Genomic DNA, 26,498 nt, shown 5'->3' on the forward strand with positions numbered 1-26,498 from the left:
TGACGTTGAGGGCCTCGTCCGTCAGTATGACGAGAAACACCCGATGGTTTAGAAGGCCCATCGGAAAACACGCGCCCCTGGCGCTTGTAAATCGATTGCAAAACGTCAATCGCATCACGCATCTCAATAGAGATGCGAGCCTTCCTTCGGGGCGAAGAAAGGGAATAGACATCCCCTTTTACCCTCTTCGAGTTGTCAACACAACACGGACAGGGATTACCCCACGTGAGGCATGGAATCCCAGCCTCACGTGACAACCGATGCAATTTATACTTTGCACCGGTTGGAGTTCGTTTCTCAAACTTAACGCGATTCGCGTTAAGTTTTTGAAGCCAGGCCTCGCGTCCAATGTCTTTGACATTGCAAATGAAATCGCTCCAGGCTTGCATAAGCGAGACTTTATCTCGCTTATTGTTGCCACTAAACCATCGATGCTTAAGAAAATCATCGAAATAAAACTCTTCCTTAGCACGAAGAACTTTCGCGCTGAGATCAAGGCCATGTAGCTTTGTCGCAATAAATAAAGGATACTTATTGTGAGGAGTAGTTTCTCCGGACAAGCTATTGATTAGCCTTTCTGGCAAAAGCCACGGCTTCTTTTTAAGGGCGAGATGAGACATTTTACGGTCTTCACTCCCCTGAGTGGTACCCACTGAAGCAAAGGTACCAAAAGAGCTTTTCTTACGATGGCTTACGCCATCGTCATCACCTTGCACAAAAACACGTGCAGGTGACCGTACGGGAGACGGATCGGGCGATTAGGGATCATCCTCATCGTCGGATCTAAATAAACTATTAACCCGTCTATCAGAATGAGCCCTCTCATTCGAAGGCTCATAGCCAGTCGCCTGACGTCTATCAGGCGACTGTTCCATTCTCCCCGAGTCGGCCGTTTCGTCCGACTCGCATTCGTAGTCGACCTCCAAAGAGGGGTCGTATTCACGTGGTGAATCACCACGTGCACTCGCGACATTTTGTATTGTGCGAGTGGAAGATACTACGGCAGACGTTCCGTCTGTCGCAAGAGACAACAGTGCGTCACCCGCAGCTGAGGGGTGATGCAACGGGTGTATCGTTACATGAAATTAACACTTAAAGGTTTTTAATTAATATATTATCTAATAGGTAGATAATTTTTGGAGGATATTATTTTATATAGTAATGTTCAGAATTCTTATCTATGAATAGGTATAGACCATTATATATATTTATTCCGCAGACTAATCAGCTGTAGATGTAAACAAAAGAGAGATACAGATAAGATAACATAAGATAACATAAGAATTCTAATGCATGTTTAGTATTAGTTTATAATTAAGTTAGCATTTACAAGATAGATAGAAGAGATACTTAATTATATTAATACAGTTTTCATTTTACCCAGTTACCTTAAAGAGAAGTCTTCCTCTGCACGTACTAGTGTACGTGAAATAACGTAAGGCACCACTCGCAACTGAAGCAGTGCGAAGTGGACTTGTACTGAAGCAGTACATGTCGTAGTGCCTCGTTACATCTGGTCCTTGGGAAATAATAAATTCCACGTGCTCAAGCCCGAATAAGGTTTTGAGCTTGTCATAAGCGGCGCGTTGCGCTTCTGACAATTCTGGAACCCCTTTTATTTTCGTGAGAAATTAGTCTTGTAAAGACTTAGGCGTAGATTGACTACGAGTTCTACCATGTGTAGCGGAGCTACCTCGCTCCTAAAGTCTGAGGAATAGTTGTAGAGTCAGAGAGTCACTTAGTTCTAATGAACTAATGGGTTTAACACCTCATGGAGTCGTCCAAGCTATTAAAGCTTAAGTAATCCTAGTTCAAGGGATTCACGGGTTCGTAGAACCAAGTCGCAACTAGTGGCCACGAGGATATACCTTAAAAAGGCTTCTATCTCTTACAGAACAATGCGCAAGCCTTAGGAAGGCACTTAATGCTTTAAGGTCAAAAGGGGAACTGATTATTATTTAAATCTAAAAACCTTACCCTAGCTAATTAAATAGAAATAGATTTCGGCCGTTAGATTTATATCTGGCGGCGACCACATTTATTTATTACCCATAATAATTGGGATTTAAGTAACTTTTAAATTTGATAAAAGGGTATTTTTCCCATAAGAAGGACTTCAAGCTCGCTTGAAGCCTGGTACCCGCACAAGCGCGTGTCAAGTATTTGTGAACCAGCTAAGTAAATGTACCACAACAACGGTTCTCCAACCGATGTGTGTCCCATTACAGAGGTGGTTGTCTTTTTTTCGCGGAGTATAATTTTTCCGTGGAAATAAAATCATGGCGCTTAATATCGTCGCTGATAACTTTCCGCGCCGGATGCGCAAATCTAAATAATTGTTGCAACAACTAACAGTGGTGTACAGCCTATTATTTTGTTTAAAATTTAGGATAACAAGAATCGATCGAGCCAATCCAAGGTATTTTGTCGGTGGCAATTGTCATAATAAAAAAAGTCACTAGTTTCGTCAAAGAAAACACGCATGTATTAATTCAAAAAAAAGAAACCAATCCTGCATGTTCTCGTAATTCGTTAAAAAAACTTTCAAAAACAAGCAGTCTTAGCCCGTGTAAACATGGTTACGCATCCGTACCCCGTAACTTTGACTTGAATTCTGTCAATGAGCATCACGGCTGCTAGAAAGGTTACATTCTGATCATGCCGTCGCGTCCTACGCTTTGACATCAAACGCAATCTTTGCAAGACGCTCGCTCTCGTTCCACAAATTCAAAGCCGCTGTTGTGTCGTACGCCTGTTCCTTCGCTTGCACGCGTTTCGGTGGCCCCCAGATCTCAAAACACTTGCTCGGACCGTAATAATCGTGATTCATTACGTCGGGTCCCGTTGCCGCATAGAGCGTCGGCAATGCTCCAGTGGGAGCGTCTTGGAGAATCGGTAAATAACCAACAAGATTCCATAAAATGCGTCCGAGCTTTCCTCCTTCCTCTTTTGGCGCAGTCATGAGATTCGTGGCCGTAAGCCCCGGGTGACAAGCCACGGACGTCACTCCTGTCACGTTCTGGGCCTCTAAACGTCGAGCCAATTCGAATGTGAACAATAAATTGCACAATTTCGACTCTCCATACACCTCGGCACGGTGATAATCCTTCTCAGAAGTGCGCATGATCTCCGAGTCAGCAATAAAGTGTTGCAGTTTGCACGATTGATGAGCGAGGCTACTTACGTTTACCACACGAGATGGCAAACTATTCTTTAAGAGAGGAAATAATTGAGCAGTTAAGGCAAAGTGGCCTAAATGGTTGGTGGCAAATTGGCGTTCAAGCCCATCGACCGTTGTGGCATAAGGCACGGCCATGACGCCAGCGTTATTAATCAACACGTCTAGGCGATCATGGGAGGCCTTGAAGTCATTGGCAAATGCATTCACACTCGAGAGGTCACTCACATCCAATTGCTGGAACGATACGGTGCCGGCGTCTTTGGTCGTTGCAAGCGCTTCACGAAGTTTCGCTTCCGCTTCTTTGCCGCGTTGTTCATTGCGACACGCAAGCACCACGGTCGCTCCTTTGCGCGCAAGTTCGAGCGCTGTCTCGTAGCCAATGCCGGAGTTTGCGCCTGTGATAATGACCGTCTTGCCTTCCTGGGACGCGATCTGCGAGGGGCTCCATTGATCCGGCACTTGCGGACGATCGCCACTTTCAACACTGCTTTTGTTACCCATTTTTGGCTTGATAGACAATTATTTTATGAAATAATGGAAGGGTAGATTGTGTCCGATTAATGGATTTTTGATGGCGTAATGATTGGTACTTCCCGAAAATGTTTACGACCACCTCTCGATTAGAATCCCTTTGTCATTGGACGACGAGTAAGCTTGTAAGATAAATGCCTCTTTTTCAAGGTGAATTGCGCCCCCTTTGAAAATTAATGATCTGGGGTCTATTATGATATAATTCGTTTTGTTTTTTTAGCAATGCTGTCTTTTAAGCAGGCAGCTGGATGTGTTCCGAGGAAAGTGCCTTTACTACATCATCGTCGCTGCTGGCTTGAGCAATCACATACTTTCCTTTCCTGTATGATGTCAACGCTACAAATAGCACCTCAAGCGGCTGTTTGTGTCATTGCAAATGAAGTCCTTACCGGAAAGGTACTCGACTATATCTTTGATGTAGCCATTTTGTGCGGAACTCTTACAATTCATGTTCGCAGACGCTAGATACCAACTCGCACTGGATTGCTAAATTCCTTTTTCGTCGAGGCATCGACCTAAAACGCGTCGTTGTTATACCTGATGAGGAGGAAGCTATCATGTCCACCGTGAAAGAACTGTCGCAAAGCGTCGGCCCGAGTGGCTATGTCTTCACGACTGGAGGCATTGGTCCTACCCACGATGATATTACTTATGAGAGTGTTGTAAGCACAAGTTTTATCGGCAATATTTTATATAAAGTTTTATTATTATTTGTTATTGCAATAATTACAAGGCAAAGGCATTTGGACGACGCGTTGAGATTCATGAAGCCACAATGGCACAACTTGAAGCTTCCATGGCGAAACTCTCGGGAGACATGACCGAAGGACGGAAGCAAATGGCGCGGCTGCCTGCTGGATGTAAGACGTTGACAACCGAGTTCTGGACGCCAGTTGCAATTGTTGAAAACGTGTATATTTTACCAGGCATACCGTCAATGGTGCGCGCGATGCTCACGGCAAATGAAAAGTATTTTGTTGGCGTACCCATTTTCCGTGCCATTGTATGTGGTGTAGCAGTTAATTGCTGATAGGTTTTAAGTTGCGCTAAGTAGTTGCATGTTTATAGGTACAAACGCAAAGGCTGGAAGGAGATATTGCAGCTCAATTAACAGTGGTGCAACATGCGCATCCAAATATTGCAATTGGAAGCTACGTGAATCTAACAAGGGATGAAACGGGCGTGAAAGACACGAGTTTTAATACTCGCCTTTCAATTGAAGGCCGCGACCAAAATGAAGTGAAGGAAGTAAGAAATGAGATTGCAAACCTTTTTGATGGCATAATCACGGTCTTTCCTGATAAATAGAAGGCTTAAATTCATTTAAATTAAGAAATCGTGCACTTCACTTTTTCTTAGCTAACGTTCGATGCGAACGAAAGCCTCAGTAATTATTGTGAAATGTCTCGCTTGTATTTTAATGTAATACAAAAACTAGAAAGTTATCCTCGAAATTTTTCTTATAAACACTTAGCGGTTAATCTTGTATGGTAAGTAGCAATTTACAGCATCTCGGCCAGAATTTTTAATGCGTACCTACCAGCGAAAATACTAGAAATTGAGGCACGATATTGCTGCGCTTATCAGCTACAAAAGATAAGCAGATGCAACTAGCATCCTCAGAACGCAGAGTAAATCGCTACATCCTACCATGTTGCACAATCAAAGCATAATGGCTCAGTAAGGTTAATTTTCCAGTANAGTTACCTTAAAGAGAAGTCTTCCTCTGCACGTACTAGTGTACGTGAAATAACGTAAGGCACCACTCGCAACTGAAGCAGTGCGAAGTGGACTTGTACTGAAGCAGTACAAGTCGTAGTGCCTCGTTACATCTGGTCCTTGGGAAATAATAAATTCCACGTGCTCAAGCCCGAATAAGGTTTTGAGCTTGTCATAAGCGGCGCGTTGCGCTTCTGACAATTCTGGAACCTCTTTTATTTTCGTGAGAAATTAGTCTTGTAAAGACTTAGGCGAAGATTGACTGCGAGTTCTACCATGTGTAGCGGAGCTACCTCGCTCCTAAAGTCAGAGGAATAGTTGTAGAGTCAGAGAGTCACTTAGTTCTAATGAACTAATGGGTTTAACACCTCATGGAGTCGTCCAAGCTATTAAAGCTTAAGTAATCCTAGTTCAAGGGATTCAGGGGTTCGTAGAACCAAGTCGCAACTAGTGGCCACGAGGATATACCTTGTAAAGGCTTCTATCTCTTACAGAACAATGCGCAAGCCTTAGGAAGACACTTAATGCTTCAAGGTCAAAAGGGGAATGGATTATTATTTAAATCTAAAAACCTTACCCTAGCTAATTAAAAAGAAATAGATTTCGGCCGTTAGATTTATATCTGGCGGCGACCACATTTATTTATTACCCATAATAATTGGGAGAGGTGGTTGTCTTTTTTTCGCGGGGTATAATTTTTCCGTGGAAATAAAATCATGGCGCTTAATATCGTCGCTGATAACTTTCCGCGCCGGATGCGCAAATCTTAATAATTGTTGCAACAACTAACAGTGGTGTACAGCCTATTATTTTGTTTCAAATTTAGGATAACAAGAATCGATCGAGCCAATCCAAGGTATTTTGTCGGTGGCATTAGTCATAATAAAAGTCACTAGTTTCGTCAAAGAAAACACACATGTATTAATTCAAAAAAAAAGAAACCAATCCTGCATGTTCTCGTAATACGTTAATAAAACTTTCAAAAACAAGCAGTCTTAGCCCGTGTAAACATGGTTACGCATCCGTACCCCGTAACTTTGACTTGAATACTGTCAATGAGCATCACGGCTGCTAGAAAGGTTACATTCTGATCATGCCGTCACGTCCTACGCCTTGACATCAAACGCAATCTTTGCAAGACGCTCGCTCTCGTTCCACAAATTCAAAGCCGCTGTTGTGTCGTACGCCTGTTCCTTCGCTTGCACGCGTTTCGGTGGCCCCCAGATCTCAAAACACTTGCTCGGACCGTAATAATCGTGATTCATTACGTCGGGTCCCGTTGCCGCATAGAGCGTCGGCAATGCTCCAGTGGGAGCGTCTTGGAGAATCGGTAAATAACCAACAAGATTCCATAAAATGCGTCCGAGCTTTCCTCCTTCCTCTTTTGGCGCAGTCATGAGATTCGTGGCCGTAAGCCCCGGGTGACAAGCCACGGACGTCACTCCTGTCACGTTCTGGGCCTCTAAACGTCGAGCCAATTCGAATGTGAACAATAAATTGCACAATTTCGACTCTCCATACACCTCGGCACGGTGATAATCCTTCTCAGAAGTGCGCATGATCTCCGAGTCAGAAATAAAGTGTTGCAGTTTGCACGATTGATGAGCGAGGCTACTTACGTTTACCACACGAGATGGCAAACTATTCTTTAAAAGAGGAAATAATTGAGCAGTTAAGGCAAAGTGACCCAAATGGTTGGTGGCAAATTGGCGTTCAAGCCCATCGACCGTTGTGGCATAAGGCACGGCCATGACGCCAGCGTTATTAATCAACACGTCTAGGCGATCATGGGAGGCCTTGAAGTCATTGGCAAATGCATTCACACTCGAGAGGTCACTCACATCCAATTGCTGGAACGATACGGTGCCGGCGTCTTTGGTCGTTGCAAGCGCTTCACGAAGTTTCGCTTCCGCTTCTTTGCCGCGTTGTTCATTGCGACACGCAAGCACCACGGTCGCTCCTTTGCGCGCAAGTTCGAGCGCTGTCTCGTAGCCAATGCCGGAGTTTGCGCCTGTGATAATGACCGTCTTGCCTTCCTGGGACGCGATCTGCGAGGGGCTCCATTGATCCGGCACTTGCGGACGATCGCCACTTGCAACACTGCTTTTGTTACCCATTTTTGGCTTAATAGACAATTATTTTATGAAATGATGGAAGGGTAGATAGTGTCCGATTAATGGATTTTTGATGGCGTAATGATTGGTACTTCTCGAAAATGTTTACGACCACCTCTCGATTAGAATCCCTATGTCATTGGACGACAAGTAAGCTTGTAAGATAAATGCCTCTTTTTCAAGGTGAATTGCGCCCCCTTTGAAAATTAATGATCTGGGGGTCTATTATGATATAATTCGTTTTGTTTTTTTTAGCAATGCTGTCTTTTAAGCAGGCAGCTGGACGTGTTCCGAGGAAAGTGCCTTTACTACATCATCGTCGCTGCTGGCTTGAGCAATCACATACTATCCTTTCCTGTATGATGTCAACGCTACAAATAGCACCTCAAGCGGCTGTTTGTGTCATTGCAAATGAAGTCCTTACCGGAAAGGTACTCGACTATATCTTTGATGTAGCCATTTTGTGCGGAACTCTTACAATTCATGTTCGCAGACGCTAGATACCAACTCGCACTGGATTGCTAAATTCCTTTTCCGTCGAGGCATCGACCTAAAACGCGTCGTTGTTATACCTGATGAGGAGGAAGCTATCATGTCCACCGTGAAAGAACTGTCGCAAAGCGTCGGCCCGAGTGGCTATGTCTTCACGACTGGAGGCATTGGTCCTACCCACGATGATATTACTTATGAGAGTGTAGTAAGCACAAGTTCTATCGGCAATATCTTATATAAAGTTTTATTATTATTTGTTATTGCAATAATTACAAGGCAAAGGCATTTGGACGACGCGTAGAGATTCATGAAGCCACAATGGCACAACTTGAAGCTTCCATGGCGAAACTCTCGGGAGACATGACCGAAGGACGGAAGCAAATGGCGCGGCTGCCTGCTGGATGTAAAACGTTGACAACCGAGTTCTGGACGCCAGTTGCAATTGTTGAAAACGTGTATATTTTACCAGGCATACCGTCAATGGTGCGCGCAATGCTCACGGCAAATGAAAAGTATTTTGTTGGCGTACCCATTTTCCGTGCCATTGTATGTGGTGTAGCAGTTAATTGCTGATAGGTTTTAAGTTGCGCTAAGTAGTTGCATGTTTATAGGTACAAACGCAAAGGCTGGAAGGAGATATTGCAGCTCAATTAACAGTGGTGCAACATGCGCATCCAAATATTGCAATTGGAAGCTACGTGAATCTAACAAGGGATGAAACGGGCGTGAAAGACACGAGTTTTAATACTCGCCTTTCAATTGAAGGCCGCGACCAAAATGAAGTGAAGGAAGTAAGAAATGAGATTGCAAACCTTTTTGATGGCATAATCACGGTCTTTCCTGATAAATAGAAGGCTTAAATTCATTTAAATTAAGAAATCGTGCACTTCACTTTTTCTTAGCTAACGTTCGATGCGAACGAAAGCCTCAGTAATTATTGTGAAATGTCTCGCTTGTATTTTAATGTAATACAAAAACTAGAAAGTTATCCTCGAAATTTTTCTTATAAACACTTAGCGGTTAATCTTGTATGGTAAGTAGCAAATTACAGCATCTCGGCCAGAATTTTTAATGCGTACCTACCAGCGAAAATACTAGAAATTGAGGCACGATATTGCTGCGCTTATCAGCTACAAAAGATAAGCAGATGCAACTAGCATCCTCAGAACGCAGAGTAAATCGCTACATCCTACCATGTTGCACAATCAAAGCATAATGGCTCAGTAAGGTTAATTTTCCAGTAGGTAAACTACAAATTTCTGATAAAATTTTACTTGATTGCCTAAATCATAAGCTAATGAAAATGTTACTGGAATGTTTCATGGGCATTTGTTTGATTAGATCAAATTGAAAAATTAAATTCTAAATAGACTTTAAAGTTGACAAAAATTTATGTGAAATATATATACTATGATGAGTATTTTGTTGTAAATTTGAATGTGGCCAAGATAACTAATGATAGCCAAAAGCATAAGGTGCGATAATCGCCTTTATATTTTACATGTGGTCTGCATGGCTTGGAGTCACCACTTCCGCTAGCGTCATGGCATAATACATAGCAAAGATAATATTGTAGTAAACGGTCATAAATCTGCTTTACACGTATTGATGTGTATTGCATACATTAGTTAGTTTTATTTCTAGCCATAGTAAAAGTAAGTATGATTAAGATTCCAAGTAGAACCCTCCCATTTTAGTGATGTGCACCTCGTCACACACTAAAGGACTTGTGGTCCGTCTACGACCTCCGCGAGGCGAAAAACATTTAAATCACAAACTTACTGGCCAACTCACAATGACCTAGTATCCTATATTAGCAAGATTCATTGGGGTTACTGCGAAGATGTACAGCATGTTCGGCGCTACGGGATTATTTAGCATGCATTTCAGCGCGGAGGATCTTATTGAGACATACGTAATGAAAAATGACATTGCCCTGCACATTCAGCTTGCGTCGACGCAGATTTTCGCAACAATACCTGGAATGAGGTCAAGTCTTTACAGCTGAAAGTACAATTATCGTAGGAATGTTGATAAACCCTCTTTACGAGGCTCTGTAAGGCAGGAAGATGGTCGCATTGGCCGCATACATGAATGGTGAGGCTTTACGAGTAGCCTGTGCTGAAAAATTGTGTTTTGAAGGCTGAAAAATCGCCAGGGTCTTAAGCCATCAAGAAACTGTTATTCGCCAGAATAGTCTTTCTTTTGTATATTTTAGTGTGTTTCAAGTGACAGAAACGACAAAAAGTTAGCATACCATCTCGCGTTGGCAAGGAGCTACTGTAACGGGGCACTACGACTTGTACTGCTTCAGTACAAGTCCACTTCGCACTGCTTCAGTTGCGAGTGGTGCCTTACGTTTTTTCACGTACACTAGTACGCGCAGAGGAAGACTTCTCGTTAAGGTAACTAGCTTTAAAAGGGTAAAATGAAAACTGTATTAATATAATTAAATATCTCTTCTTTCTATATGTTAACTCTAACTTAATTATAACGAATACTAAACATGCAAATGAATTCTTATCTTATCTTATCTGTCTCTCTCTTTTGTTTATCTCTACAGCTAATTAGTCTGCGGAATAAATAGATATAATGGTCTATACCTATTTATGAGTAAGAATTCTGAACATTAGTATATAAAGTAATATCCTCCAAATATTATCTACCTTTTAGATAATATATTAATTAACAACCTTTAAGTTTTGATTTCATGTAACGATACACCCCGTTACATGGACAATGTACTCCACTTCGCTTAGCGAAAAACACTTAATGTCTGTCCACCAACTCCAAGGTCCAACTTCACGTTTGGTCGTGGGGCCTGACCCGTCGACCTAAATTCACCTGTATACAAATTACGAGTTCGTAACACTTGGCCCTGACCCCTGACGACGCTCTTTATCCATAGAATTCAAACGTAAAGAAATCCTAGCCAGCTCTGCCGCAATGTCGCTGCCCGGTTAGGGTTCCACACTTGGCACTCCCCTTTCGCGAGCGCCCAAGTACTCTTCCTCAGTGGCGCCCCTTCGCGTGCTGCCACATGCGCTTCTTCCCCATACGCATTCCCTGCGTAATTAGGTGTTGCGCCCCTAAGCACTTCCTCATCCGCCACTGGGCTCATAACCTTCTAATAAAAAGCAAGAAAGGTCTCCAAAGAAGTGTTTTCAAAGATTAAGTTTATAAACAACACTATTTGTGTCATACCTCCTACCACCCTGATTTGCAGTTGCTCGTTGCTCCTGCGAAATGGTATGCTCACACCTTCCGTCTTTTCTGTCACCTGCAACACACCAAAATATACAAATGAAAGACAATTCTGGAGAACGGCAGTTGTTTTCTTGATGGCTTGGGACCTGGCGGTATTTCAATCTGTGAAATACCATTTTCCAACAGTGTTCACCGTCGCGAACTCGTGGACGGCGCAACAAACCCAATTGCGCTGAGGACAGGGGTCTTATAGGCTGTTTGCTCTTACTGTACCTGTTCATCGCCGCAATTCCAGTGACTCCAGCGACTCATTTGCTTTGCAAGTATAAAAAAATCAATTTTATATTGTTGTACTACAAAAGAGAGTTTGACTCTGGAGGAAACTTGAGTAGCCCCGCTGGGCAGTAAAAACTCCAAAAACCTCTTGAAAAGGCCTATACGCTTATTTTAAGATGACTGGCTCGTTAGAGGTGGGTTCGTTAAGGGTATTGATACCCCACAGCTAAAATTGATATCCCCACAACTATTTCTCAAAATGTTTTTTATTTTGAATTTCATAAACCGCTCCTACTTAAATTGTTACTCCCACAACTTTTTTAAAAAAATGCTTTTAAATTCGCAAACTAAAGTTGTTAGTCCCACAACTTCTGTAAAGATATTAATTGCTATAAACACAACGCCGAAAACATGACGTTACATCAAAAACTCGATGAAGGAAAACTGGATCTGAACTAGCCAAAAGTCTCGTTCCTCACTAATGCAATTGCATTAACCCAAGGTAACTTTACACCAAGATGCAGCTGAGCCATTTGCCAGTGGTTACTATTGACTTGCAAGAGTACCTTTCCTTTCGCTACTGTGGTGTATGGATTGAAAGAAGTTTCGGATCCATCTTCAGTCAAAATAAACACTGACCTTGAATAGCAGGTAGCTGCAAGAACAGCACATGCAGGAGAACCAAACCAGCTGGTTACAGGTATCGGTCCATTGCAGCAGGTGAGCAATTGCATGATAACCACATTTCGTATGTTCCTCATAAGTCACTATGTTGTATCGCAGATTTTCTTAAAGCTTATGCGTAGCCATCAATGAATGCAAACTCTTGTGCATCTTTGAAGAGCTCTTCAAATGTGTTATAGGTTTGGTGTACTGGTGCTAAAATGTTGTAAAGGGCAAGTGTCTTTGTCAAGTTTTGATGTAAGCATTGAATGAATGGAAACTGTATAAAGGAGCTGAACAAGCATCCTTCATATAGATAAAGAATACTGTGGACATTGTGGCATCAATCTACAGTCGAAACATAGTATGTACTAGCCAATCAAAGCCGAAATATAATAGTAATAGCCACTGCTAGTTGAAATATAATATATATTAGCCAATCACAGGTGACACATAATGTCTATTGGCGATTCGGCATTTTGGATTGAACTTGCAATTAAAATCATTACAGAAGTTGTGGAAATAACCATTTTAATTGCGAGTTTAAAATTATTATTTTTCTAAAAAAATAGTTGTGAGAGTAACAATTTAAGTCATTTAAATTTAAATAAATATTAATTAAAAATAGCTGTGGGAATATCAATTTTAGTTGTGGGGACCGTTCTTTTACCATAAAGTCAAAGCCTTGGTGTTATTGATTAGCCAAACTATCCAATCATCTGAAGAAATCGTCGGCAAATACAATAAATCTCAAAATGTGTCTTGATTCCTTTGCGATGTAGATTCCTTCTTCAAGAGGTCCTTGCACGCCGATATATTAGTCCCATCTTCACGTGTGCCTGAATTCTAGTGCCTTGTTGGTCACACTTTACTCGGATTTGCTGAAGCTACCCGTTGCTGCCTACCTCTACCAATGCTTGGCTCTTTTTAGTCTCGTCCCGTTATAATTTTAAATCATGGCCACCTTTTCGCCTTAGGCGGCAGATAATTCACGTGAGGCCTCTATAGTTACATACCCCTGCCCTAACATTTTCAACCAACAAGTAGTATTTATTCACAGGAACATTTGCAGAGACTCATGAGCAACCACGGTAACCCCCCCCCGTACTGAACGTGTCTTTTTTTGAATAATACTTTCCGTTACTAGCGCCATGGATGCCGTCGTAACGACACTTTATCAGTATTACATCAACTTTTTCTCAGTGCCTCGCAGTGAAGCAGCCTCTGCATCTCGCCTGTCGCAATATCTAATCTTATGGTGGCGAACCCACTTATTGACTCTACTCTACCATCAGGAAGTTTTTCGGGCGGTGACACAGTTATCGCACAATATCTAGCAACTAAAGAGTCATGGTGGGTCACATATCCACGCATTCTCGTGGTCACGGCTTCCACACTAAGCACGTACAACCCAGAAACATTTTTATGCACAAATCAGTGGAATATTATTGACATCGAAGCCGTGAAGCTATTCCCGACTAAAAATGACTTCGTTCTTAGACTCGAGACATCACGTTTCCGTTCAGCCAGATTGAAGTTTAACTGCCCCGCTAGGGGCCATCTACTATCGCTACTAGCAAAGCTGCGTTGCCAAGCTAAAGGAAAAGCATCGCTCTATCGTTTAGTGTATGCCCCAAGAATCCACTTCCGCTGTATTGAGCAATATGCCAATGGGTCCAACAAACTGCTGTTCTTGCAAGTGACGGTGTCGAGTATTGTCTTCTTGGACGAACGCGGGCGCCATGTTCAGAATCTTCCGTATCTTTATTTACGCATGACCGCATACTCGACTGAGCATTGCGAGGGCATGGTGCTGTCGACAGCTTTTCATGATCGATTCTTTATCTGCACCGATAGACATGATTGTCTAAATGCGATCGTAGCTGCTGCAAATGAGGTGGGGATTGGGCTTTGCACGACCTCAACACACATCACGGCGCAGCAACTTCGGTTTCATAATTTAAAGTTGCTGAATCGTGCATCAGTCATCCGTTTCGATGTCAAGATGGCAAATACGACGGTGGATGAGGGCGACGCAGTGCCTCGGAGCGATTCTAGCGACACCGAAAAGAAGGTATATAAGAAGATACAATTAATTCTTCAGGGCGATTTTATAGTCGAGATGCACTGTTCCATGCGCACTGTAATTGCGCGTCCGTACAGCGCACTTTTAGCGATTGTCCGCCCTGATTGGGATCTGCGAATGCTAGTGTTGGAATTTAAGCAAGAAGAATTGCTTATCCTTGACGTAGACGGCCGCGATCAGCTTGTCATCATGCTACTGCTGGTGTGTCGAGAGGCAGGTCAGCACAATGTTGTCCTCAACTCTTCGAGATTCAATTATTGCCGATTCTACTACCCTCATACTGCTGACAGCGCCACTGATGATAGCAATACTGCCGGCGTGACAATGACAACGTTCTTGCTAAGGCGACTCTCGCATACAGGTCGCGGAGAAGACAGCTACGGCGAAAAAGGTCGAAGCAGCAGTGTGTGGTCTTTTCGCAGGCGACAAGGTGGACTTCGGGCTTCATTAGGAAACAATGACACAGCAAGATCTGATACGAGCCAGCGTGGCGGGTGGTTTCAGCGCCGTATCAATAGTAACAAGCGTGCAACAGAGCCTTCGTTCGACATGCGCCATTCCATCGACTCAGGCCTATTCATGTATGAGGGCGTGAGCATCACTGTTGCTATGGAAGAGCTCAATGCCAATCTCCCACTGGACGAGCTTATGCACAGCGGACCTGGGCAAGCTGACGAAGTAAACAAGTCGATAAGACTTGTCTTTGAGCATTTTATTATGTTAGTAGCCACACATAGACGATATGGAGATACAACCAGATCTGAGATAACCACCACCATACAAGCACTTTTGCGCTTATATCACCATCCAGATGCATGCTTCACAGACGAGATGGTTTGTAAGCTTGCTTGTTATGACATGTTATTTTGAATGCTGACCATTGTGTTTGCGGGTAGATTCCTCAACTTTTTGACACTGTCCATGAGCTCGTATTACAGCAAGAAGTTCTTACTTGCTACTGGTGCCTCAGGTTGCTGCAATGTTTGTTGGGCATTCGGACTATCAATACTGCTCCAGGGTGCAATGGAGCTGGGGACCAGCGTGCTAAACTGATTCAGCACCTTGTCTACCACGAGGCGCTGCTACATACCATTGCCGAACTTATTCCGGCCTCGTTAGATGACTTGAACAATTCATCTGGCGTAGCAAACTTGTCTTTTAACGGAACAGCTTTCTGGGTGGATGATCCAGAAATTGAATTTGACTTGCTATCTAATTCTTCAACACATCCCTCCATCTTATTCACAAAGGAGGCTCAGATCCAGAATACAATTAATGTGGTATTTTACGAGACGCTACTCACATTGCACCAAATAGTGGTGTATCTGCAAAGTGCAGTAATGGAGCAGCGGGCGACGCTTGATTGCCCAAATTACGTTGCGGCGAGCAACCGACATTCGTTGCAAAAGAATAATCTTAATGATACATTGGCTGTCAAGCAGATAGAGGCTGTTGCAGAAAAACTACTGGAAAAACACCGATTTCTGGTGGAATCAATCATCGACGTTCGTCTTGTTCGGATGGCCGAGACATCAGTGGCACTCGTAAAATTCGTATTGTGTCACTTCGCGACCAGAGCCACACATCAACCTCATGTATCGCCTTTGTCGCATTTTATTGAAAGAGATTATAACGATACTCAAAAGGAACGTCTGCGCGCGTTGAATTCTTTTTTGAATAGCTACCAAGCCATAACTGAGAGCAGCTTGGAGCCTCCGTCACTTTTATTCTGTACTGGAAAAACAATTGAAATGCCGGTTTATGCATTTAGCAACAGCACTAGCGATTGCACAAATGCGGCAGCGGACAGGCTGCTTTACCAAAAAAAGTTGAATGATGTTGCATCGAACGGATCAATGAGACTTGAGTATTTAAACTCTATGAAGTCACCGAGTTCAATCCGAGATGATAAAAAGAACACGCCAATAAAACCAGAGCCATATAAAAGTCCGTCGGAAGAGATGCTGCAAAAATTGTTAACGCAAAAGAAAAAGAAAAAGTGTATTTTATCACTTAATGGCGAAAGCACTTGCAGAAGCCACGTCAAGCAGCAAGCAAAGTACGATCTTAATCATGCTTTTGGACCACAAATCTGCAAAAAACAAAACCAACTGTCGGTTCCAGCGCCAGAGAAGCGCTTGAGTGGTCAAATAAGTCCTATAAGTATTGCTTGTAAAGAGACAAGTTTCTTAAGTGAAATGGACACAGAAAACACAATCCGTCCATTGCTGGAAAGTCGTTACTCTTTTCCTGGTACCTGCTCATCGCAAGCCTTTCAGGCGTCTTTCAAAGCGTCAGGAAGTCGAACATCGAACGAATGCGATGCATGCATTGGATGCAATGATGTGTGTACGAACGAGATTTGCTTTTCATGTGCTGAGAAGAAATACCACGTGTGTGTCGCCTTTGCAAACTCTTTAGTTACTTCTAGGGCAACAGGGCATCAAAGTATATCAAATTATCGCATGTCGTCGTCAAATGAACATTCCTGCAACGTTGAGCGAGAGTATTCTTCCTGCGAAATGAAACGGCACCAAAACCAGCGTTCATGTTGGATCCGTATCGGTGACAGTATTGCAGACGTGACAAGTTTGCTTGTCGTGCATCCTGGAGGAGCACATGTGATACTGGAGGCAGCAAAGCATGGCAAAGATTGCGGGCGAATTTTGGAACTGCACCCACCTGCTGCATTGGAAAAAGTAATGCAGTATCGCCTGGGTCGATATTACTGTTGCAGCTCGTCTTGAGACACCACTCTATTGCGATTAGCGAATGTTATGGCTCATGCAGTAGAATTCCTCGTTACATAACTCCACTAAATCCTAAATTTTAAGCATATTTTGCTGAAGCAACACCTTCACCTTTCCATCGTGATAGCATTAATGCTATTCTCTCTTATTAAGCTTTTGTAGAAAACGCAGTGTTGTCTTCGCCATGATAGAAGTTAACTGGGAGACAATTCCTTCAAGAATCTCCACATGACCAGTACATTGTTGTGGAAATTTTGAAATTAGCGTGAATATAACTGTTGCAAATTTGAGCGAGCCTTTAATGTCCCCAAGATCCGGGCGCTCCAGAACGGTTTCAACCGCTTCAATAAACAGTTCTATTGTCGATGATGATAACGCTGGTTTCATGCTGAATATGTTTTGGAATACCAATAATGCCGAATCATTGGAAAGCAAAAGCGAGCTCGAAGAATTGGCACTACCGCTGGCTGTAGTTGCTTTTAAAGATCTTCGAAGATATTCGTCCAGCTGGTGAATTGGTATTGAGTATGGAATCTGTAAAATTCGAATAATTGCTTCCGCTTGCGGAGGCCCAATGTCATACTTGGAATTATTAAAATTTCCACCCACCAAAAGGGGAAGTAAAAGTGAGTCAACAAGAGCTTCACTATAATTAGGACTATAGCGAAGCGCGGTCTGGAGAAGTACACGAGAGATGACTGATTTGGCCGAGCAGATCTTCGGTAAGATGCTAGTTTCGAGAAAGATTGCTGCGTACCGCGAACTCCAATTAGAATCAACTAATGCACTGCCAACAAGACGATAGCAATTGCTTGCGTTAGTATACATTATTATCATTTTTAGAAGATATCTACCTTGTGATCTGAAATAGAGCTTCGTCCATGGTCAAGTCCATACGAAGTTTCTTGCACAAAAGCTGAAAAGTCACCTCGTTAGCTACATTGGCAGTCTGAACGTCATTAACGACTTCAGCTATCAAATCGAAAGCACGTGAAGCTACATCATCAATCACAATTGCTGTTTCATTTTTCAGCTGAGCGAGCTGCTTAGCCAGTCCGGACGCGCGATCTTCCACCTATCGCAAAAGACGACGTGTGAAAGCAAGCAATACATATCCGATTGTAGAAATATGTTTCAGACCTCTTTTGATAGCAAAGGTTGTTGGTGTATCATCATTCCTGTTTGTGTCGAAATTGGCAATTTATCCCTCGAATTCTGTTGCATTGGTTTCAATGTGGCCGAAGTATCTAGAGTTTCGGCTTTAAAGCGCTTTTTTACTCGAAAATATGCCGTTATTGGAGTCATAGAGCAAATTTCTGACGATAATGCCTTTGGCATATTTTCTGCCTCAAATTCATGTAAGGAGAAGTCGACTTGATTCAATGTCAGCCGCCGCATCCGACGTCGGAACGCAGAATTTTTGGGCAAATTTTTTTTTTTTTTTCTACTTTCCTCAACTCCAAGCACCATTTCTGCTAACGTCAAACATACAGCATCAGTTTCGTATCGTCGTGGCATTGCTGTCACTTGAAGGAAGGCTTTTGCCAGGCTCATAGCCGCTTCAGTGCTTGGAGATGCCCCGCTCGCCAACGCACTCCATATATCGCGCTGCACTCGCAAACTATGCTGCTCAAGGCAGATGCCAAGTTTGGAGTATTCTCTATCATCGTCTGTAATTTCGCCGTCTTCCACTTCAACGAAGATACTTAGCTCGTGTAAAATGTCGGGGGCAACTTGGCGATTATCTGCGAATAGTAGCATGGCGCTTATAGCACTGGTAATGAAAAGAAGATGGTCATTACGAACCTTGCAGATATTCGCGCACCCCGAAGGCGCCTTTAGACTGAGCCGCAAAGGCTAAACGCTGCATGCTGGACAAAAATTAGGGCAATCGATGAAACTTGCAATTTCATACGCTCAATTTGTATGGACTAAAAATCAGATTCATTTCGTTAAATTTGTTGCTGATAAGCTTTTAACCTAGTCGGCCTTTCAGGCACGATCGGCCAAAGCTTTAAATTTATGTGACGAGCGCGGACATGTGCGCACTCGCAAGTATATGCATTTGACAAACTTATTAATCTTTGGCATCTGATACGTTAGAAAAACACCTAGCAACTAGTCAATATTAAGCTCGCCGTCTTAAATGCCAACCGAGACCTAAAAGTCCGATGACTTTCGTGTAAAATTAGAACGTTGGACGTCGGAAATGTTTAACTGTGCGCAATTTGCAGCTCTTGCATATCGGTGACGATTTTTACAAATCACAGCTAGTTTTAATCGACAATTATTTACCGAAAATTGTTTAAACGAAATTCGTTTGAAAGAAGCGCAGTCACATCGATTCAAGTCTCATGAACAATTTAAAATAGGCGGCGTTTTCAGCCATAAGATCGTGTGCGCAATAATCGTCCGAGTTTTTTTTTTTTACTTGGAAATTGCGCATGCACACGACGACGCGATGCGAAATGATGATCGTCAGGTTGGTTCTAGCTGCAGTCGAACCAAATTTTGTGCTTAAATATTCGGAAAACAAGTGAATTAGCGTGCTTAACAATTACAAATGAAGACTAAATTATTTCAAACATTACATCATCTTTTCTTCCAAAAATCAGATTTTTACTCCTAAAAAAATAGCATTTATCCCACAAAAGATGGCGGAGAAGAGCAAGAAGGATTTGGCATGGCTACCGCTAGGAGCAGTGGCACTAGCTGACGGCGAGTACGATGTAATAGTGCTCGGAACTGGTCTTAAGGAGTGCATCTTGAGCGGATTGCTTGCGGTAAACGGTAAGAAAGTGCTGGTGGTAGATCGCAACCCGTATTATGGTGGCGAGTGTGCTTCTCCTAACCTTACAAACCTTTACAAGAAGTTTAAGCCTGAACAGGATCCACGTACTGACTTGGGCGCAGATCGGGATTACAACGTGGACCTGGTGCCCAAGTTTATCATGGCCTGCGGCAAACTTGTCAAAATGCTTCTGCACACTAAAGTGACCCGCTACCTCGAGTTTAAGAATGTAGATGGTAGCTACGTCGTGAAAGGCGGACGTACACACAAGGTTCCTGCTACGGGTGAAGAAGCGCTGCGGTCATCGCTCATGGGTATGTTTGAGAAGCGCAAGTTTCGCAAGCTCATCATGTATATTTATAACTATGAGGAGGGCGATCCCAAAACTTATGAGGGTATAGACCTTTTTAAGCAGCCCATGAGTGATCTTTTTGAGAAATTCGGCGTGGATGCCAACACTCAGAGCTTTATGGGCCACGCGATGGCGCTCATGCGTGACGAATCGTACCACCAACGTCCCGCCATTGAGACTGTCCGTGCTATAAAACTGTATGCTTACTCGTTGGAGCGCTATGGCAAATCTCCATACATTTACCCGCTGTACGGCCTGGGCGGTTTGCCCGAGAGTTTTTCGCGTCTCTGTGCAATCAACGGTGGCACATTCATGCTTAATCGTGCAGTCGATGAGATCTTGACTGATAAGGACGGGAGGGCATGGGGTATTAAGTGCGACAACGAAGTGGCTAAGGCTAAGCTGGTGATTGGTGACCCGTCGTACTTTCCAAAGGAAAAGATGCGCAAGATTGGCGTCGCTGTTCGCTCTATCTTTGTTCTAAATCACCCGATTCCTAGCACGAACGATGCTGAGTCGCTGCAGATCATCATTCCCGCAGCCCAAGCCAATCGCAAGAATGACATCTACGTCGCCGTGGTGTCGTCTGCCCACTGCGTTGCGCCGCAGGGCATCTACATTGCCATTGTAAGCACGCTCGTTGAGACATCGATGCCTCTGCAGGAGTTGGAGTCTGGTGTGAAGCTGTTAGGTCCGTTTCTGGAGCGCTTTGACGCCATAACGGACATGTTTGAACCTGTAGGGAACGGCAAGAAGGACAATTGCTTCATTAGTTCTTCGTACGACCCGACGAGCCACTTCGAGACTACGTCGGAGGACGTGCTGGATTTGTATAAGCGCATTACAGGCGAAGAGCTCGACATGAACATCAATGCCGACTCAACTGACGTGGACCAGTAAAAAAGGATCGAGACACCACGCTAAGCATAATGAGTGATTGCATAGGGACTGAATGAAGTATTGCAGTGCAGACTTTAAAAAACAACAATTAACCGACCAGCAAATCAATAAAAATTGCTTTTATTTTGTGGTAATACAATTGCGTGATATAATGCATTTATTTTTTGGCCGCCGCCATGGCCTCAGACATTAATACTACGGCCACAGACCAAACTGAACGGCCACAGACATGACCACAATTTTGCCATCTCCACTACTTAATACTGTGCTTGGTTAGATCAATCGCGTAGTTGTTTTGTCTGTGGCCGTAGCAGTTTTGTCTGTGGCTGTAGTAGTTTTGTCTGTGCCCGTAGTAGTTTTGTCTGTGCCACATTTTTTATACATTGTAAAGCGTTCAACCATTTAAGGGATACTTTCAACGGAATTTACGTGCCAGAAAGCATACTAGGCTACTACGCAGACATTATGATACCCAATGTAAATGTCATTGACTGGCAGCACCGCTCTTTGAGCTCAAGCCAACATTCTAGCCCAGTTATGGCTAGCGCTTCAGGCTTGGGATCAGTGACGCGGCTCGACGAACGATATGTGAAACCGTTAGATGATTTAGCTCTGGATAATCAGACGGAGAGTAGTGGCCATAGCATCGAAATAAGCGCTGTGCCTAAAGAGCCTAGGCCTTTCGCCATGAGTTTTTTGCGGCCGCATCAAGAGCGGTTACATCGTTCGATGTTCGAGAGCTTTAATCGAATGAGCGATACACCCGTAAAAGAGAACATTAATTCACTCGTGCCAGCGTCCGTTCAATTTCTGATGAGTCGATCTCTCGAGGAGGAGAAAGATCTTAGTGCGAAATCGGATAAAGAGAAGGCGTACTTGTACAAGAAGGTGGTAGTTAATGGTGTAAAATAATTAAAAGTAACTGACGAGCTACATTACTTTAGAGATACACGGATACGTACGAGCATGCAGTCGCACTTTTAAAGCATGCAGCAATGCTGGAGCGAGAACTGAACGAGTACCGAGATACCGAGATGATCAATAGCTTTGATGATACGCAGGTGCGTAATGTGATCACTCGCAATATAATTTTAATTATAAGTTGTAGTTGCAGAATTTGAGTGAGTTTGAAGATTATAAGCAGGAGGACAGGATTCAGGCGCTGTGTCGTGAAATTACAGGACTAGTGTTGCAAGTAAATGAGCGCGATGCAGTCATAAAAAGTCTGCTCGAAGATCGAAGTCGATCCGCAAGGGAGTTAAACGAGCTCAACTTATCGCGAGGCTTGAATTCTGGCAAAACCAACGAAGGAATAAAAGACACATCTTGTGCGTTGGAGCTAGATTTGAAGGTTGCACGACGTGAACAGCAAGAAGCCCTTGAGCGTGAATCAAAAGGAATTGCACACCTTAGACATGTTCAAGAACTTTACGAGAAGTGTGAGGCTGCGCGTTCAACACTGTCTGACGGACTCGATAGGGCAGAGGATCAAATATCTGCGCTGCACGCTCAATGGATGAAAGAAAAGAAAGAGTTATTGTCTTTACTGAAGAAAAATGATCAGAAAATGGCGAAAGCGCTATCTGAATGCGAGCGATTGCAAATAGAGAACGATGACCTAGCAAATTCTCTTCAAAAGATTTTGATGAATGAAAAGAAAAAAAAATTAGCAATAGAAAGCCAACGGCAGGCTCTCAGCAACTTGAACGCTGAACATACGCATTTAGAAGCAAATTTGGATGCGTTGCGACCACAATCAAGCGTGCTGGATAACACAAAGGCAAGGATATTAACTCTCGAAAGAGAGTTGGCTGGAGCAACAGAGATGATACGGCGCTATTTGCTGCAGGTGGATGATCTTAAAAAGAAGCTTGAGAGAAAAAAAGAAAAATATCAAACGGCAAAAGGTCGATTTCAAAAAAGCACTGCCCATTTGGAAAAACGAGTTTTTAACGCCGAAGCTGTTCGACGCAGCCTACATAATAAGGTGCGTGTATCACAAAATAAATTTATTGGAGATGCCGCAAACAGTCACTTATGCAGACTTCAGGTGATGGAATTAAAAGGCAATATCCGCGTTTTCTGCCGCGTGCGACCTATTCTAGAGCATGAACTTACAAGCTCTAGGGGGGAGAAGGTATATTGCTGCTTTGTATTCTTTCACATTTTGTGAAGCTTACTTAAGTATGCAGGTCTTTTCGTTTCCCGATTACCGCAGTGAACGGCGGCAGATTGAACTCAGCGCCAATCCAACGTCCCACGTAGGATATGGTCAGCATAGCTCGAGTAATGTGATCAAAAAGTACAGTTTCGACTTTGATCTGGTGTTCAATAGCAGCTGCTCGCAAGATGATGTCTTTCTAGAAGTGTCTGCGCTGATCCAGTCTGGATTAGATGGATACAACGTTTGCATATTTGCCTACGGACAAACTGGGTAAGCATCGTCTAATAAACTAATCGGAAGCGCTGAGTGTCGTATTGACATCTAATAATTTCTTGTAGATCGGGTAAAACATATACGATGCAAGGGAGTAATAATGTTGCCAACTGCAAGCTGCGAGACTTATGGCCAGACTTGGGTATCGTTGGACGAGCGTTTGCTCAAATTTTTAAAGGTATAGAAGAATTACGTACAGGCGGATGGGATTTTACTGCCAGCCTTGAGCTAATTGAGATTTATAACGAGACATTCCGTGACTTACTTGCGCCAATTGAGGTAAAAAAGTTGCCGGCATGGCCAAACAACTTTGACTTACAATCTTTATCTTGTAAATTTTAAGTCACACGAAAAAATTGAACTTCGTCAAGATAGCGAAGGAAAGACTGTCGTAGTGAATTCATTTAGCCAAAAGATCGGGAGCGACCAAGAAGCATGGGACTTGCTTCGAGGAGCAATATCAAAAAGGTCTACCAATTCGACGCAATTAAACGACAAATCTTCGCGCAGCCACTGCGTCATCACCCTGAGGTAAGAGTCACTCAAATAGCCTTTGATAAGTGGTGCTTATGTATCATTTTGTTCTATACAATCCAGACTGAAAGGAAAGAACTCGCTTACTAACGAGATGCGAACCGGGGTTATCAATCTTGTCGACTTGGCGGTACGTGGTACTGTTAATTTCGTGTTAAGTATTAATTTCGTTTTTGCTAAACACTTGAATTGTAGGGGTCTGAACATGTGTCGAAGTCGGGTAGTGACAGCAGCAAGAAACTTTTGAAAGAAGCGACGTCAATAAATAAGAGTCTTTCGGCGTTGGGAAATGTGATGTGTTCCCTTGCGAAAAAGGTTTGTGCTGCCACGATTGTCCTTGAATCGCACTATAAAGTCTAATTGGTATTTATTTAATCGTAAAGTCGACGCATGTCCCTTTCCGCGACACAAAGTTGACCCATTTTTTGAGCTCCTCTCTTAGTGGAGATAGCAAAACTCTTATGATCTGCAATCTCTCACCACTAGGCGAGCACCGCTGCGAAACACTCAATTCTCTTCGGTTTGCCAAGATGGTTAACTCTTGCGAAATAGCGTTTCCGTCGAGGGTATCCAGAAGATTGTAAGTATTTGTTGCGTTAAAAGCGGCCTCACCCATCAAACTTAGTACCTTATTACAAGTATCGTCACGGAAGCGGTAATTTAGCTTCATGTGCGCGGGAAGAAATTTTTCGACTGTTTTGTATTTAATCAAATCAAATTTGAAACCTTTTATCTAATCAGTGGATGTCACCTCTGTCGATGTGCACCGCGTAATATTCTGAATACTTCGGATTACGGATGACCGTAGCCACGATCCCTTCCAATGTGATACACCTATGTGCATCACCATCCCGTTAAGTACCCAAAGTATACTTAATAATTTGTGTAACATAGCGCCTTTAGCCCGTTACAGCACCCCCTCTCCAAAAGCGAGCTTTTCATTTTGTAAAATCGTCAACGGGAGGAACGAAGTACAGCGAGCGGCTTTACGCGCCGCTTTCAGTCCTCTCACTTAATCTTAGCGACCACTGTGTGACGTCCTTTGTCATAACACGGCACCTGACATGCCAGCAACAAGTTGCTACCATTACACTATTTAACATGAAAGTACGCATATATTGCGAAGTCTTTTCGCAAGACTTTCCAAGCTTCAGTAGTTCGAAAGGTCTGCAAAAAGACTTCGCAATATATCGGTACTTAACGTTAAATTGAAAGATGCTTTCTCAACAAAGAAATTATGAACGAAAGCCGACAGAAACTGAAACATAAGGAAATTGTGGCTCATGGAGGGTACAAAAGCGAGCACTAAGATTCGCCTATTTGAAGTAGAAGTAAAGCAAAATGAATTCATCCTTAGCTTGACCTCCAAAGACTAACTAACATGCATGGCCGGTGTCCGTTAAATAATTATTCTTTCCTATAAGAGGACTTATAAATAGCATTTCCTATAAGAGAAAATAAATAAAGAAGTTCAAAATTATTATCTTGCATATTTTTACTTAATAGTTATAATATTACCAAATTTAATCATATTGACGCAATAAGACATCACTTCTACTGATTGGTTGATTTGAGTTTGAATCAACCCCGCCAATCGTCACAAGGCACGATTGTGCGGTGCAGAAGTAGGCGCCATACATTGTTAGTTATTAGTATAATAAATCAGTAGTGCACCGAAGATCGTTACGTAGGAACTTAATATATTAATACAGTTTTACTTTTCTCGATTCTAAAGCCTTAGAATTTACTTTTAGTAGCTAAGACTTATTAGCTACTTAAAACCTTCCTCTGCACGTTGTGTACGTCAAGTAGTCAAGGCGCCCCACCTTCACTGTAATCAGTGTAGGTTGACTAGTTCTGTGGTCAATACTAGCAAAGGGTGCCCCATTACACCTGGTAGCACTTAGTAGTCCGTTTAAAGGCCTACGCACGTTCCATCCAACATGGATGTGATGGATGGAGAAGGATGGAGCTTTCCAGCCCCTCAAGAAGGCTATCACGCAACTTCACTCATTTGAGTGACTTTGAATGGAGAGCGATCGAACGCATGAGTTCGGTCGTACGCGGACCAGCCGTTGGCGCCATGCTGTTCACTCTGAACACAGATGAACAACATGCCGCCATAACCGAGTTCATACAACATGAACTCGACGAAGCCCAGGAAAAAGTAGCCTTACTTCACCAGCAAGGCTCTCAACACGCGGAGGTGTTGAGGGAACAGTGTGCTTAACAATTGGATCTGTTGAGACAGCAGCATGTAAATGCTGCTTATGGGCCGACGCTTCCGCGTCGACCCGAAAGATTAAATATAGAAATCTTTGAGTTTAAAAGCAATAGAAGGCAACTCCTTTTTAATATGGTTCGTCCAATTAGACGACGCCATTGAAGCTGGCCACATCAAAGATGATGCATCAAAAGTAAAATTTGGCATGTCCAACTTAGCCGAACGTGCCAAATCTTGGGCC

General features: G+C 43.1%; 8 protein-coding genes across 8 annotated transcripts; 5 read left to right on the top strand and 3 right to left on the bottom strand.

Annotated features, from left to right (window-relative positions):
* Nucleotides 1-2,671: 2,671 nt before the first annotated feature.
* Nucleotides 2,672-3,682, bottom strand: CCR75_000546 (uncharacterized protein; the record flags this gene model as incomplete). Its single annotated transcript, XM_067958653.1, has 1 exon — nucleotides 2,672-3,682. One exon carries the CDS (start codon nucleotides 3,680-3,682, stop codon nucleotides 2,672-2,674), a length of 1,011 nt encoding a protein of 336 aa, XP_067822820.1.
* Nucleotides 3,683-3,893: 211 nt separating this feature from the next.
* Nucleotides 3,894-5,114, top strand: CCR75_000545 (uncharacterized protein). The gene is made up of 4 exons (XM_067958652.1): nucleotides 3,894-4,108; nucleotides 4,171-4,374; nucleotides 4,446-4,715; nucleotides 4,781-5,114. Exons 1-4 carry the CDS (start codon nucleotides 3,935-3,937, stop codon nucleotides 5,018-5,020), a joined length of 888 nt encoding a protein of 295 aa, XP_067822823.1. The 5' UTR covers nucleotides 3,894-3,934; the 3' UTR covers nucleotides 5,021-5,114.
* A 1,423-nt stretch (nucleotides 5,115-6,537) lies between these two features.
* Nucleotides 6,538-7,548, bottom strand: CCR75_000544 (uncharacterized protein; the record flags this gene model as incomplete). Its single annotated transcript, XM_067958651.1, has 1 exon — nucleotides 6,538-7,548. The coding sequence occupies one exon, from the start codon at nucleotides 7,546-7,548 to the stop codon at nucleotides 6,538-6,540; it is 1,011 nt and encodes a 336-aa protein (XP_067822822.1).
* A 98-nt stretch (nucleotides 7,549-7,646) lies between these two features.
* Nucleotides 7,647-8,982, top strand: CCR75_000543 (uncharacterized protein; the record flags this gene model as incomplete). Its single annotated transcript, XM_067958650.1, has 5 exons — nucleotides 7,647-7,695; nucleotides 7,801-7,976; nucleotides 8,039-8,242; nucleotides 8,314-8,583; nucleotides 8,649-8,982. 5 exons carry the CDS (start codon nucleotides 7,647-7,649, stop codon nucleotides 8,886-8,888), a joined length of 939 nt encoding a protein of 312 aa, XP_067822825.1. The 3' UTR covers nucleotides 8,889-8,982.
* Nucleotides 8,983-13,438: 4,456 nt separating this feature from the next.
* On the top strand, nucleotides 13,439-17,016 carry CCR75_000542 (uncharacterized protein; the record flags this gene model as incomplete). The annotated part of the gene is made up of 2 exons (XM_067958649.1): nucleotides 13,439-15,103; nucleotides 15,166-17,016. 2 exons carry the CDS (start codon nucleotides 13,439-13,441, stop codon nucleotides 17,014-17,016), a joined length of 3,516 nt encoding a protein of 1,171 aa, XP_067822824.1.
* Nucleotides 15,095-18,889, bottom strand: CCR75_000541 (uncharacterized protein; the record flags this gene model as incomplete). The annotated part of the gene is made up of 4 exons (XM_067958648.1): nucleotides 15,095-17,806; nucleotides 17,874-18,094; nucleotides 18,160-18,764; nucleotides 18,826-18,889. 4 exons carry the CDS (start codon nucleotides 18,887-18,889, stop codon nucleotides 17,155-17,157), a joined length of 1,542 nt encoding a protein of 513 aa, XP_067822827.1. The 3' UTR covers nucleotides 15,095-17,154.
* Nucleotides 18,890-19,673: 784 nt separating this feature from the next.
* Nucleotides 19,674-21,062, top strand: CCR75_000540 (uncharacterized protein; the record flags this gene model as incomplete). Its single annotated transcript, XM_067958647.1, has 1 exon — nucleotides 19,674-21,062. One exon carries the CDS (start codon nucleotides 19,674-19,676, stop codon nucleotides 21,060-21,062), a length of 1,389 nt encoding a protein of 462 aa, XP_067822826.1.
* A 465-nt stretch (nucleotides 21,063-21,527) lies between these two features.
* On the top strand, nucleotides 21,528-24,770 carry CCR75_000539 (uncharacterized protein; the record flags this gene model as incomplete). The annotated part of the gene is made up of 9 exons (XM_067958646.1): nucleotides 21,528-21,953; nucleotides 22,007-22,123; nucleotides 22,177-23,049; nucleotides 23,113-23,199; nucleotides 23,255-23,496; nucleotides 23,565-23,778; nucleotides 23,843-24,030; nucleotides 24,097-24,163; nucleotides 24,229-24,770. The coding sequence occupies 9 exons, from the start codon at nucleotides 21,528-21,530 to the stop codon at nucleotides 24,391-24,393; spliced, it is 2,379 nt and encodes a 792-aa protein (XP_067822284.1). The 3' UTR covers nucleotides 24,394-24,770.
* Nucleotides 24,771-26,498: the final 1,728 nt, after the last annotated feature.

Source organism: Bremia lactucae, linkage group LG1 (genome assembly GCF_004359215.1).
Source record: "Bremia lactucae strain SF5 linkage group LG1, whole genome shotgun sequence".
NCBI lineage: Eukaryota > Oomycota > Peronosporomycetes > Peronosporales > Peronosporaceae > Bremia > Bremia lactucae.